The 15,219-nt window shown below is 42.6% G+C and overlaps 1 protein-coding gene across 1 annotated transcript; it reads right to left on the reverse strand.

Moving 5' to 3' along the window:
- Positions 1 to 2,606: 2,606 nt before the first annotated feature.
- rp9 (RP9 pre-mRNA splicing factor) lies at positions 2,607 to 12,941 on the reverse strand. Its single transcript, XM_010891529.5, has 6 exons — positions 12,614 to 12,941; positions 12,320 to 12,350; positions 11,957 to 12,086; positions 8,964 to 9,055; positions 8,118 to 8,179; positions 2,607 to 3,533 (listed from the first exon to the last, which is right to left on the reverse strand). Exons 1-6 carry the CDS (start codon positions 12,757 to 12,759, stop codon positions 3,338 to 3,340), a joined length of 657 nt encoding a protein of 218 aa, XP_010889831.1. The 5' UTR covers positions 12,760 to 12,941; the 3' UTR covers positions 2,607 to 3,337.
- Between the last annotated feature and the right edge of the window lie 2,278 nt (positions 12,942 to 15,219).

The following is a 15,219-nucleotide window of genomic DNA, read 5'->3' on the forward strand; positions in this document are numbered from 1 at the left end:
ACACTCTGCCAGGAGGAAATTGAACGAATAGATCACCTCTTTTGGTATTGCCCAGTGGTAGTGTGGTTTTGGAGTCAGGTCCAGAAATGGCTATAGCCCATTTACTTACTATAGGGGATCTTAAACCAATACATCCATCAGTGTGTAATATGATACTATTTTTTGGCTGTGTGTTTATTTTCAGGGCAAAATTGTCAGAAAGAATACACAAAGATTTAAAACCTCGTAAGACAACACGGTCAAATTGAAGGATTCGTTGCAACTGGAAAACCCCCTTTGGGCTCGGGTCCTCGTCTGACCAGTGTCTTGGGCGGCTGCAGTTGGATACAACCACAAAAATGAGCAGCTGTAATAAGTTTCCAATTGTGTTGTCATTGTTTTGTCTTTGTATTTTTGGTTTATTAAATATATATATATATATATATTTGTATCTTATTATAACAAAACAACAAAATATATCTCAGGACCTGTCAATGGGAATGCTAGCATAGCTATGTTCCTGTCAATTGGACATGTTCTGTGCTTTATATCGCATGTTAGGGACTAATGAGATGACACTTCGTAGCAAAGCAAAATGGCAACGCTAACAGACCCTTGGTATCCTAAATGTCTTTAACATCCCTGACCTGAAGACTGCTGATTTTCCTGGTTTAATATAGAGGGGTTTTTGGGCTCCAACTTTCAACTAAAGCAGCAAATGAGAAACTCCCTGCGAGCAACATCCTCAGTGAAAGTCAACTAAGAGATTCATGTCTGTCTCCGCAGAGAGAGGAAGGAGGTGCAGCTGGGGCACGCTGTTTTAATGCTGCTGATTTATCTGGCCTTTGGCCAAAGAAACACAGAATGAAAAGGAGGGAGTTGCCATGGAAAGGAGGATAAGAAGAGGGGATGGGGAGAGAGATCACATGAAGCTTTCAGTTACTAGGAAACACACACACACACACACGGATGCAGAAATAGACCTATTCAGACTTAACTACATGCAGAAATCACTAGGATGCTAATCTAAATTCAGAAACGTCTTCCCCCTGTGAAGGACTGCTTAAAATAATCTTGTCATGGAGGTGAAAATAGGATGCAAATATTTCTCGTCTTCCCCTAGTTCTTACAGCACACGTCTTTAAATTAACCACCTTCCTGGCTCCCAGTGAAGCCAAGACACGTTGGTCCTGGTGAGTCCCAGGAGGGATGGGGATCATATGCTGCTGTTGGAGGCCCAGTAGGGGTCACTCTTTCCTCTGGTCTAAGGAGATACCAATGCCCTGAGGCAGTGATTGAGGACATTGCCCTCTGTAAGGTGAATAGCTTTCTTGACACTCGGTCGTCATTAAAGAGCCCATAGCAGTTAGAGTAGGGTTGGTATCCCATATATTCCAATACTATCAGATTTATTGGAATCTCCTAATTCCCAGTGAGGAATATCACTTGAAAGGCCAATCCTCAAATTGAAACCAATAGTGGTAAAGCAAGAGAACATATTCCCACCTGAGTTTCCCAGTTGTGACTTCACAACATAGATATTTTGCCTTTTGACCCTGTACGATTAATGATATGTATGCTAGCTAACTTGAGTATTAGCAATGTTATAAAATACGTTAAGCTGGCAAAAATACGATTTTTCTGGTTTCCAAAGCACTTAAACACAATTCATGTCAAACTAATTAACTTCCCACATCAGATTTCTAGACAAGCACTTGAAGCCAGACAACGCAGCTCCTTGCAAAATTCTCTATTTGGCCCTCGAACCATCTTCCCCCACCCACATCCATCCCCTCCTGCATCTAAAGCACCTACAGACATTTGAACACATTAAAATACAGACACCACTTAATACAGGACAGTTAAATTAGCTGAAGATAGGAGGGAGGTTCCACACAATCATTACCCTTACAAAGTACTTGGTTATTGCAGATTTGTGTTTCACATGGATCTGTGAATAGGGCCCTGTTGGCACGTCCCGTTGTGGTGCATCCAAAAAACCTCAAAACAGCACGAGTGAGTAACCACGAATTCCAAAGCAGCCCATACCAGCTCCCTGAGCACCCTTTGCGGTCAGGCACTGCTGCAGGAAATATATGGGTGACTCCCGTAGAGCGGACCCGACGAAGCCAACTTCGGTTTCAGGTCAAAGAGTCGGACAAACGCGAACCACTCCATTCTTTTGTGCGATATTGCGAAAGCTCAAGAACACCACAGTGCCTCATGGGATTCCACGTCACACGGAGGAAGCGTTGTTGCAAACAGCTGGAATGGGGGCCACTGGAGGGTCCAATTAGCCCCTACACTCTCAACCATCTTCCGTCACTCGGCTTGGGCACACGAGTATAAACGGCGGTGGAGCGAATGAACACGAAGCCTCGGGGTCAAGGGCCTACCCTACTACCCGGGGATACTAAGTGTTGTATCAAGAAAGAAACATGATTTATTTGTTCTTGCCTCATACCAGTCATTCTTATTGTCTGGCGTTGATTAGTGTTGCAATCGAATGGAGATTTAAATGCGTCATACTCAGAGCCAGACCGAACAACACCCGCCACGCACGGGTCATTCAACATCATCCGGAAAAAGACATATACGAAACACACAAAGTATTTACATTTTTTTTTTTACTTGTGGTTTCAAAGTTAAATGTGAGGAGAAAAACAGCTTTGACCCTCAGACACAAAGAACACATGGAAATAGTAAATTTTACTAAGACAAGTAAATTCCAACCTCAATATAATCTAAATAGTATGTACAGTAGTAAGAATTTAAACAGTAGCCTTTCATCGGGATAAATTATGCAATTTTACCCCCTCATTTTTTTAATGTAGGCCTACAATCAAGTCATTTGAAACTCGACATTTGAAAGGAAAGTTCAGGAAACCTTCCCAAGAAAAACAACATCTTTAACAACATGCCATGCCTTCTCAATGGCTCTCATTCAGAAGGGTTACAATCAAATTCCATCATAACAGCTACAAACTCCTTTCAACTCTTCTGGCTGGCTCAAACCCCCTCGTTTCATAATCAGGCTAAGTTACTCATCTGAGGGGCCTGAATGCAATCTGCACTAAACATCCATGGATCCTGTTCTGTGCGATCTAACGGAGTAGAGCTCCTGATTAACTCAAAACATATTTGAGGGAAGGGACAAGCCGTGCATTATTTAAAGATTCAGACATAGGGAAGGAGAAGCGAGAGCGCGAGGCCTGGAGAGTCTTCTATTGTGCACTGAGCCCTACTGAGGTGACCCTGAGGCGTTGTGCAAGAAGCACCATCTCTGCTGACTGACGGCCAAGACACTGCAGTGTAGCTCTCTCTCCCTGCTAGGACACTCAAGGTAGGCTCCTATTGCTCAATCTGACTCAGAACAGTCACTTGTTTTCGAGGACTTGTGCTTCCTCTTTTTCTTCCTCTTTTTCTTCTCCTTCCCTTTCTTCTCCTTTTTCTTGTGTTTCCTCTTCTTGCGGTCCCCGGTGGACGATGAAGAGGAAGAGCTCTCGGAGTCAGAGGAAGTGGTGTCCTGTAAGAGCTGCTGTAACTGCTGGATCCTGGAGAGAGAGGAAGAGAGGTGTGGATGACAGAGAGAGGGGGGGTGGATGACAGAGAGAGGGGGGGTGGATGACAGACAGAGGGGGGGTGGATGACAGACAGAGGGGGGGTGGATGACAGACAGAGGGGGGTGGATGACAGACAGAGGGGGGTGGATGACAGACAGAGGGGGGTGGATGACAGACAGGGGGGGGTGGATGACAGACAGAGAGGGGAGGTGGATGACAGACAGAGGGGGGGGGTGGATGACAGACAGAGGGGGGGGGTGGATGACAGACAGAGGGGGGGGGTGGATGACAGAGAGGGGGGGGTGGATGACAGAGAGGGGGGGGTGGATGACAGAGAGGGGGGGGTGGATGACAGAGAGGGGGGGGTGGATGACAGAGAGGGGGTGTGGATGACAGAGAGGGGGGTGTGGATGACAGAGAGGGGGGTGTGGATGACAGAGAGCGGGGGGGTGGATGACAGAGAGCGGGGGGGTGGATGACAGAGAGCGGGGGGGTGGATGACAGAGAGAGGGGGGGTGGATGACAGAGAGCGGGGGGGTGGATGACAGAGAGCGGGGGGGTGGATGACAGAGAGCGGGGGGGTGGATGACAGAGAGCGGGGGGGTGGATGACAGAGAGAGGGGGGGTGGATGACAGAGAGAGGGGGGGTGGATGACAGAGAGAGGGGGGGTGGATGACAGAGAGAGGGGGGGTGGATGACAGAAAGAGGGGGGGTGGATGACAGAAAGAGGGGGGGTGGATGACAGAAAGAGGGGGGGTGGATGACAGAGAGAGGGGGGGTGGATGACAGAGAGAGGGGGGGTGGATGACAGAGAGAGGGAGGTTGGATGACAGAGAGAGGGGGGGTGGATGAAAGAGAGAGGGGGGGTGGATGAAAGAGAGAGGGGTGGGGGATTTGATGGGGAGCAAGAGGGGAGATCGGTTAGAACCATTCAAAGAGAAACATTAGGTAATACAATGCATTGCATAAGTATTTAAACACCTGACCAATTACAAACGGTACACAGAAGTGCTGTTCTGTTTAATATCATTTTAAGACACTGACACTGCAAATTAGATTTTATGGGGACACTGGTTTCATGTTGGTAAAGTCTCAAAGTACAGCAGACCTGCTCTGTTCTCAAATTCCCAACTGATGCTGTCATGCAGTAAGATAAAGTTCATTTCGTCGACACCAGAGTCAGATTTTGTATTCAGCAGAAGCTCTCAGTGCTTTACTAAAGTCAGTGGTCATGCAAGCCAATGCTTTATGAGAAACTGGCAGCTAGTGGATAGTTATGTTCATTACAACAATATCTGATACTGAAACCATGGTGTAGATAAACGGTAATAATGATGTTTGATTAACTCATCCATTGAACCTCTATCACTCGGTCGCGTTGTTGCCAAAATGCTACAGACCAAAGAATGGCCAGAAGTTCAACGGGGGCAAATTACTTTTAATGGGCTAATAATAGCTTTGTCTAAGTCACACAACACGCGGTTGGTGATACGATGACACTGCTGAAGTATGCAAACATGAGTAGAACACAAATGAGCCATTATCATTGTGTCATAAAATTATTCTAGACAGAAGACGATGCGATGAGAGTCAGTCGAAAATAGCCAGGAAGGCCTAGCAAGTAACACTGACCGATGATGTAACTGACCCCAGCAGCAACGTTAATTATGAAGAGTACAGAAACATCCTGCCGAATTAAAGCAAATGCCTCCAAACTCATTAGCCGAGGCGTCATCAGACAAGACAATGACAAGGTTTCAAGTGGACAAGTTGATCTCCAGATTTAAATCCAGGCCTTTAATTTGGTGGAGATGAGATTTACGGCAAAAACATCAGAAAACGAACATCAACTGAAGATGGGTTCAGTAGGCGTGGCGGAGCATCGTAAGAAACATACCCAGCATATTGTGGGGGAAATGGTTTGCAGACTTCAAGCAACAATTGCATGCAAAGGATATGCAACCCAATACTAAACCCAAGTGTAATTTTGTCCAAATAATAAAAACATGGTGACAGAATGTACAGAAATACTCGCAAATAAAAGCGGTAATGCTTTATACCCTGTATACAGCATTACCCAGAAGATGATACACAAGCATTTTACTACACGGTTAACAACATCTGCTATATTGTGTAAGCAGACAAAATGCTGAACTCAGATACGGTGAGACATGGGCCATTTCTCAGTTCAATACTTTGTGTGCCCTCTCTCAGCACTTCCCAAAACCCATTGGATGGTTAAGTCAGCGCTTTCTACTCTCTGACTGGCAGTGGTAACCATTTAATAGGCCACACTGTACACAGAAGCTCACTTAATGATCTTCAAGAAGTTGCGATCTCGGGGGTGTTTCGTTGTTTTTCATGAGGTGAAGCCAAAATAACCTCTTGCTTGGACAACAGTGTTATTTTAATCTAATTGGCCATATCAGATTTCCCCTAAAGCCTCGATCACACCGGTAGCTTGGGGTGACTCATTCCAAACGAAATGTTCTTCCTGGAGCCTGAACAGCCTGAACACTCTAATGGAATTTCATGTTTCAAAAACCACAAAAACACTTCGTACTTCAAACCACATAGGTGGATTTAAATCAAATTCCTGGCACTGCGTTTAGATGTTTCAGTATTTCATTTTCAATTATAAATTAGGTCTACAACACAACAAAATGTGTAGAAAGGGAAAGGACTGCGGATAAGAAGCCACTACAGATAGATGGAAGAAAAAGAATAAGACAGGAAAGAAAGAGCAGAGGAAGCGAGAGGCATAAACACTAAAGGGAAAAAGTTTCTTTCAGGCAGCAAAGAAAAGCAGCACTGTATCTTTGTAACTCACACAAGACCAGATCAAATATGAAGATGTCCAAACTGCCTGAGAAACACAGCATTCTTCAATAAAAGATGAACGCATCATCAAGAAACCTGAATGATCAAACAGATCACAGACGGAGACATCCATGTTCTTTGATTAGCCCAAAACTTTCAATTCTCATTGATTTAGTATGCCAAGGGAAGAACAAGGCAGCTCGAACAAGTTGCAAGAGATTGAGAAACACAAGCCAAACTTCTCTGTACTTTAAGGCACTTATTTTAAACTGTGGAATAAGGAAAATAGACCACATCCTTCAAATTGGGAACAGTAGAAATGTAAAGTTCGGGAAGCCCAATTGATTGGTAAAAATGTTATGTAATGCATTTAAATCACGGACTCACTATCTTCACTAACTAGGGTGATTCAGCGGTTTTAGATGCCGACATGGTTATGAATCCTGACCACTATTCTTTCAGCAAAAATTCTCTCTTTTACTATTTTCCTGTCAAATAAACCTGTAAAATGCCTGGAAAAAAACCAAACATGTAATATACAAAATTCTAAATGATTGAAACAAGTGACTATGGGGTTAAAGGGCAGACTTAACTTGACGGTATTTTCAGCCATATTGGATTAACCATTCACAAATAACAGCCCTGTTACTTCATGATTGCCAACTTGATTTACACAGACACGTATTTACACACGCTCCTCATGTTGTCAGACACCAAACACAGACTCCAAAAGCGTAGAATCACAACTACACATGGACAGCCTCCTTGTGCAATAATGATGCAAACAAACCCACTTGCCTAATAAAAAACAGCAGTTAAGCCAATAGTCCATGTATTATTAAGGCAAATACAATTCATATTCAAATTCCAAGGTGCCATAGAGATCTGAGGTGCTCTTTTATAGCACCAAGCTGACCATCAGAGTCTAGGTTTAAGTCTTCATTGTGCCTCCAGCAGAAGACAGACTGGGAAGCCCAATAGACAATACAAACTGGACAGCATCGCCCGGGAAGTGTGAGACAGTCAGGAAGGTTTCCTCGATCTTCATCGGAATCAAGCGACTCAGTCGTCAACTTTGAATAGTTAGGGAACAAAGAAAACAATGGCTTGGCTCAGATGTCTAGGAGAAAAGTAAAAATATTGTCCTAAAATCTCCAGAATAGGTTGGGAGTGAAACAAGAGATGAAAAATGGCCATAGATATAATAGGAATTATGAAAGAGGGAAAAGGGCCAAATTTAAAAGATAACTATTCTGTTTGGTCTTTTTTTTTTTTTACATGAAATGCATTTTTAAAATGTTCACAATTTAGATCATTTAAACTATATAAAAAATATATAAATTCTCCTTGGTTTTGGACTGGTCAGATTCCACACTTCAAGAAGAGTTGGTTTTCTGATTTAGTTGTTGGTCCACAACAACTTGGGAAACAGCCTGGTCTACAGAAGCAGAGACTCCTAATCGGCAGCAGAAGATCTGAGTGTGTTTACTTGGCCACAGCTCAGCATCAGCATCTTTGGTAGCAAAACAAAGGGAATCAGCAACTCCCCTGTGAACATGGTCCGAAATAGCTTGTCTGAAACAATGTAGCACAACCAATGTCCTCTAAGTGACCCCACGCCTCAGTCTTCAGACAACATCCACCACGACCGACTTCTACAGTGGCAGAGATGACTACCTATCAAAGACATGATCGTGAAACAGACGGTTAGATGACAACGTTTTCATCATTTCTGTTGAAAATAAAACGGGTACCTGGTTTCTTTCTCATTTCTTTTGTTTTCTCGGATAAGGTCGTACATTGGGTCTTCGTGTGCCTGGAAAAAAGGACAGTTTGCTACAGACTTACAGCATTCACTGAATCACGAACATTGCAAACACTCCAACTGTAACCCACAGAGCAAAATACATTCTCATTCAGGATGTGGACAATATTATTTCAACAAATGTAGCTGCCCCACTCAACTCTCTTCACGGCAGAATAATTTTATTTTATTTTTATTTATTTTTTATCTGGTTGCGATGCAAACAAGTGTGTGGAAATATGATACACTGGCACTTATGTTAATCATTGTAGTGGGCGTTGTGGCTTACAGAGCCACAGAACAACTGCACTGCGAATCTGCTGAGGAGCCCAGAAGCATCTGGCTGAAGCAGACAGAGATGCCGTCGGTGTCTTGTACAGCATCCTAATTCCCCTGCACTACATTCGATTTCAAATGGGTCTTACAGTCAAGCGCAATAAAAAGACTAACCCAAACACGGGTCTTCCCGATGTAAGCGGATCTTAAACGGGGAAAAAAACGCAAAAGGATATTAATGACACAAGCGTAGAGTCTGAACAGAAGTGGACGGGCATGCACAAAGAAAGGGCTTCTCAAAACCCCTCAGGTACTGCATAGTCTATGGAGCAGGGTGACGCAAACACTCGGCATCCAGCTGCATCAAACATACATGCTCCTGGCGACAGAGCAGGAACACAGACGCCTCCACACGGTCGTCAGTTTGGGCCAAGGGCAGCAGTCCTGGGCAACTCTGCGTTGTTCGGTCGAAAGGATTGTTTTCGATTGGTGAGAAGACGAAGCGGTGGATGACACTCACCACTCTGAACTGCTCCAGCTTCTGGTTCCCTTTGATGAAGAAGGGACACTCTCGATCGCCCGTCCTGTGGCCGTAGCGCTTACATCGCCAACCTGTCGGAGGGAGAACATGGTCACATACCACAGCGCGCGTGCACACACCTACCGCGCTCTCAGATTGTTATTGGTTTGAAAACGTTACTTGTTTATTAGCTGGACCTTTTTGGACACCAGTTCTTCACTGCGCTGAGCCCTCTAGGCGCAATAACTCTTTCAGGCCCAAAAGTCAATATAGTTAGCCGTTAGCTCCTGCATCGCACAATGGTGCCTTCAAGCCAAAGCCAACATCACAAATAATACCTTTCTTTACCTTTGACAAAAAATTTACCTAAACATTTTATATACATTATAGGCCAAGGTTGGGTGAAAACACTGACACTGATGAAAATACTTAAATGATAAATGGATCAATCACACCACTTAAAATATTTTATTCAGTAAAATATCTGGCTACAAAGCAGCTGTTTCCAAACACTCTGAGGAGTGGCGCAGACCAACTCTAATATCTTCAGTCTATGAATTATTTTTATTTTTTTACATAAGACAGTGAGGAAATGTAGGAGGGTAGGGTATAGGACATGCTGCATCTGATCCTGAAACAGCGGTTTAGACAGCTAGACCACCTCAGGCCACAGAAGGGGCATTCCTGACACATTATAATATAGACAACATTGATTGTATGGAGCGGAAACAAAGCATAGCATGCCTGAAAACCAACACACTGCTTTTCAAAAATCTTCCAAATTGGAAATAATGACAATATAAAATATATTCAAATAAATGTAAAATAAAAATTCCATTTAACCACACAATCTTATGAAAGTAATCAAAACATTTATTTTTGTTGTTTGACCGCGGCCGGTTGTGATTAGAATTTTCCTTAAATACCAACATACAGACTTCTTTCTCTTCTAATCTCTGAAATCAACAAAAAAGACCACAAATCCACAAATGTCCCCAACCTAACACCTGGGAGACACAAGGCTTCGCAATTCCGCAGATGAACAAATTAGAACTTTGTGGACTAGGCTTCTTTGCCTTGTCACCTCACATACCAAGAAAACGAATGGGACTGAGGAATTAACACTGAGCAACAGTGAAAGCCGTTGTTCTTCGAGGGAAAGGCAAAAGAGAAGCTTGTCTCCGCCACAACGACTCCGCCCTGAGCTCATTAAAAACAGGGCTAAACAAGGCTGGGGTGCATCCAAAATGACAACCTATCACCCGTACAACCCAATACTATTGACACGGGCCCTGTCGGCCTCGGTGAGAAGTGGCACACTGTGGGAACCCGCCGTTCGGTGGCACCACTCCCGGCCTCATGCAAGCCATTGTTCAATACCCATCTCTACCCTTCATCTCTCTGCAATCGCTTTAGCGGCCTAGCTCCACCTCCAATTCTGAAGGCAATAAATGCCTGTTTCAATAAATGCCAAAGGGACACAATTATGAAGAGGACGCCATTCACTCCCGGTCACAGAAGCTTTTTCAAGGCTTTTCCACATCAGCCTAGGTCAGAGGTACCCAAAGGTTTGGTCATCATGTGACCCCACGTTCAGGGCTGCTGTACGAAGGCAGACACTGAATATATATATATATATACACACACACACACACACACACACACACACACACACACGTTTACCCTTCTATAATGCATTAACCTATATGTAATGGAAAGCCAGACATTGCACCAAGTGCAACAAGCAGCTAACACGTCGCCACCCAAGGCTGTGGTTAGCAAGCCAGACCTCGCCGTAACTCCTTAGCAGTGGGGTATTATCAGAGATAAGAACCAATGGCACAGCTTTCTCCCATTATTTAAAAATAATAATACATTTTCAAAGGGTATTTTGCAGCCAGTGCATGAAGGCTAGTTTCAACATTAACAATCATGAGTAAGAGGAAGGTTGGCAGTGGGCATTTCTTTGAAAACACAAAAGCAAGCTGCAGGAGTTACTGGGAGGGCACATCAGTATTCAACAGTCCGTACTACAGGAACATTAATAAATATATCCTGGCTAGATCTGAAGTGCAGAGGGAATGTCCACTCTGTTTATCGGACAGTCCTACTTGACTTATTCAGCAGAGCGAGTCAGAGCCAGAGGCAGGACACTATCAGGGGGATGGGGTTGGGTAGAGGCACAGGTAAGCAATAAAATGAATACTAGTAGTGTTTTCCAATCCTGGTCCTGGGGACAAGAAGTGGGCACGTTTTTAGATACTGCCTTAGCACTCACACACCTGATTCAAATAAATGAAAGACTTGATGATTGGTTGATTACTTCAATGAAGTGTGTAAGTGGTAGGGGCAAAACTTAAATCAGGTGTGAGAGTGCGAGGGCAAGAACAAAAACATGCACCCCTTGGGATCCCCGGGACCAGGATTGGGAAACAAAACACTGGTACAATACATACTGGGTGCTCTGTGTCACAGCTAGACATCCAAATAAAATGATAATAGACCCACCTCCTCCCGGCAACACTACAGCACTAAGCAATGTCAACAACAAACAACGTTACTTTGTTTTTATGTGTTTTTAAGTACAAAAGCCCGTCAGAAATCGTTCTTGAGAGTTAAACACCCAGGTACTGGAGGTTAATCGTGTAACCAATGGACCACGAAGCCCCCTGTTTTCCACCAGGATAACCCTTTTCAAGTCCAGCCAGCCCCTGGGTTGTATACCTTAAGGACCGAAAACGCATTACTGATAATGTGTCGGCATTGCATTCCCTATTCATCAACCAAGCACACCGCTTTCGATCAGCCACTGTGTAGAAATTAGGGATCAAGGAGCCATTTGGGACGGACCCTATAGCCAGTCGTGCTGTGCCTTACCAAATCAAAGACGGCACGCATCCCAAGGGGCACCCTATTCTGGATTGCACGCTAAATGTGACCACGGGGAGCCATTTGGGACACCCCTCGTTATTGCGTCCCGTTTTTATACTCACACTGCATCACCTTCACCTCCTTTCCCAGAGGCATCCAAAGCCCCTTGGTCGGGGCGTGTGCCAGGAAGTCCCTGGCATCCTCATTTCCTGGATCAGCAGGAATACAGTCCTCTGGTTTGTACACCTCCTCCTAAAAATATATATATACACTTGTATTTGAAGCAAATGCTAACTCACGTTCACAGATTATATTGAGCAAAAGCAGATTTGGGACAGGGGTCATACATCACATCTCAAATGATAAAGTAGCTTTTAAAAGATTTGGTTTCACAGATATATTAGCTATTCCATAAAACTTGATCTACTGTGCAAATGCGTTGGTCTATTAAAGCAAGCTCATTAAAACAACGTATCTAGCTATACCTTTATGAGTCCAGGAGGGGGTTTTTCATAGCTGCATAGAGGAAAGAAAATAATTGTGAGAATCAATATAATGATATACTTTGTGTGTAACGTTAGGTAGATACCCGGAGCAAGAGGGATATGTATCACTACTGGGCGAACACAGCACAGAATGACTATCATGCAGAGCAATTCCATCCTGAAAGTTATATCTGCGTTACTAGCATACGGCTAAATTATGAGGCCGATCAAATACACTGTTGTGTCTAATTAAAACGCAAGTTTCACACAACCGAAAACGTGTGCTTCACTTACAACGTCTCCACGTGTTTTAGCTTTTGTACTTCTTGGTTCAGTTTTTTGGCTTGTTTCTTGAGTTTCTCAACATCTTGTTTAGATTCCTTCCGCCTTTTGCGGTCCCTTCTGTCCTCGGATTCACGAGATCTACTTGTGCTAGACATTGTATTGACATCGGACGACTATGTTTGAGAAATAACCCTTTAAGTTGAGTTTCTAAGAAAACAAACTCGTAGTTAATCACTTTTTAGGGAAAATATATTCAGTACTACAAGCTAAGGTAGATCAGACATTTTTCTAGAACATTACTTCCTGTTTCTACATGCGCATGCATGCAATTTGTGAACGCAGCGCCGCCTGCAGGTTAAAGCGAGTCGTGCACACGTGAACAACCTGCTCCCTTTCCACCAGAAAATGAAGTGTTTATTCATGCGACCAAATAAAATGTTTGGGTTGCGAAACGTTTCGTCAAATAGAACGAAACGAGGAGGGGCCTACCTAAATATATCCAATATATTTTTGGCAAAGCGTTTGCTGACAAAAATGTTGTTTGGTGGAATGAATACCATGTTTCCACAAACTTGTTTGCTAATACAGTATTATTATGAACAGGTTTATGATCATCATAAATGTTTTAACAAAGTCTGAGGGGGCTCATAAAGAGCAGAATTCCTCCATCCTTCCCCTTCTTTTGAGTGTAGCCTAACGACCGCTATACTATTCCCCATTCCGTGTTATCCAAAATATCTATTTGTTGTCCAGCAACATGCTTATGACCTGTCTTTGTAGTTTTGGATTGATTAATCAATTTTTTTACTTTAAAAAATGCTATTGATTCTTGAACAATATTATTAAATTAACAATTGAATAAAATAGTATAAAACATAATCCCCATTAACCTATAAGAAGAAAAAAAATTGTGGAGTTAACTGTAGCAAATATGTTGACAAAGTCACCTAGTTGTGAAGAGATTTACACTGTTATTAAACCAGGTATGTCTAAACCTAACAAATATATTATTTGAAGCGATTCTAAAATTCCTCATGGGATAAATGAATGGTGAAATGCAAATAGGGCCAGTATCACATTTTGCTGCTAGGCTTTATGGGATTATATGGTGTCAACTATATCAGTATTCAACTCCTGTAGCTCTATAGAACCTATCAATCGCTTTAAATTACTGAAATGTTAGCAATATCTCATGAGCGTTATCGGTTAAAATACATTGATCTCATGGCTAACTAAACAAAGCATTGTACTACCTTGCAAGGCTGACTCTAGGCCGATTTAGCTGACAAACATTTAGCCCAGTTCTGGTCAACAAAAATCTCAGTGGAATTCTATATTGAACTAGATTTTTTTTAGTCAAGGACTAGGCATCAAACTCAGTGGAATGCTCCATGGAGTTTGAATTTTTCTATTAAGTCTAGTCCTAAACTAAAGTACATCTTCACTAGTTGCATTATTCAACATCATAAAATATTAAAAATGTTTTTATTTCAGATAAGCGTAGAAGGAATACAGATGAGGTATTTCAGGCCGTGCAAAGATACAGAGCCACACATTAGATTTATTACAAACAATCAAAACAGAAATATTTTTCTGTTAACAAAGTCATTATAAATTATGTCATAACAACATTATAAAACGCTGTTTTACAAACACTGTTTAATCTCACAGGTAAAAAAACATTTAGCCTTCAACACGAATAGCATCTTCAACAAAAAACAGAAACTACTGAAATTCTTGACAACAAGTTCAGGCTAATCAGGAGCCTTTTCCAATGTAAACAACAGGGCATGCGTTCCCTTAGTCCCAGTCATGATTCTCAAAACCATCAATATACAGTACTGTGCAAAAGTCTTAGGCACCTGAAAGTAAAACTAGTCATTTGTTAGGATAGTTTGTGTTCGTTTGCAAAAAAAATACACATATAATATATGAATGTATTTACATATTATATTTTCTTACTACCCAAATAAATGGCCTTATGCTGAATTTCAGGTGCCTAAGACTTCTGCACATTACTATGCAAAGATGTTGCCCTTACATGAAAGTAGCATGCTCACCACATCGCAGAGCCACATAAAGAAATGTGTCAACAATGTCCATATTAGCCCTACTTGTCGGCTGACCTCACAAAAGGAGATCGTTCCTCCCCGCTGAAAATTCAGCAAAAAAATTAAACCAACCAAGAACATAACTAAAAATAAGTTAAAGAAAGAAAGAAACAAACAAATCTAGAAGCTTGAAACTGAACCATTTATATAAATGTAGCAGTCATATTAATCATGTAAATGTGGTTGTAAAAATGTTACCCCTCTCCATGGAAAACAATGTGTAACTCCAAACAAGCTACTCAGCTTGCAGCGTAATAAATGCCACGGAGGAGTGTTGACCTTTGCTTGAGATGCAGTTCCCACCATCCGATAGGGACATCAGAATTCCTGATCGAGGCTGTGCTCTGAGCGGGTAGGAAGACGGCATGTGAAAAATAAAATAAATCTTTGTTTAACTGCGTCAACAAGAGGTGCTGCAAGCACTTGTGGTGTTTGATTAATCTGGCCTGAGGTACGCAGGTTACACAGGGTTACTGCCCTTCACGTCATTGGGTGGAAGAAAGG

The sequence above is a fragment of the Esox lucius genome, chromosome 10, assembly GCF_011004845.1.
Source record: "Esox lucius isolate fEsoLuc1 chromosome 10, fEsoLuc1.pri, whole genome shotgun sequence".
In the NCBI taxonomy this organism is placed as follows: Eukaryota; Metazoa; Chordata; class Actinopteri; order Esociformes; family Esocidae; genus Esox; species Esox lucius.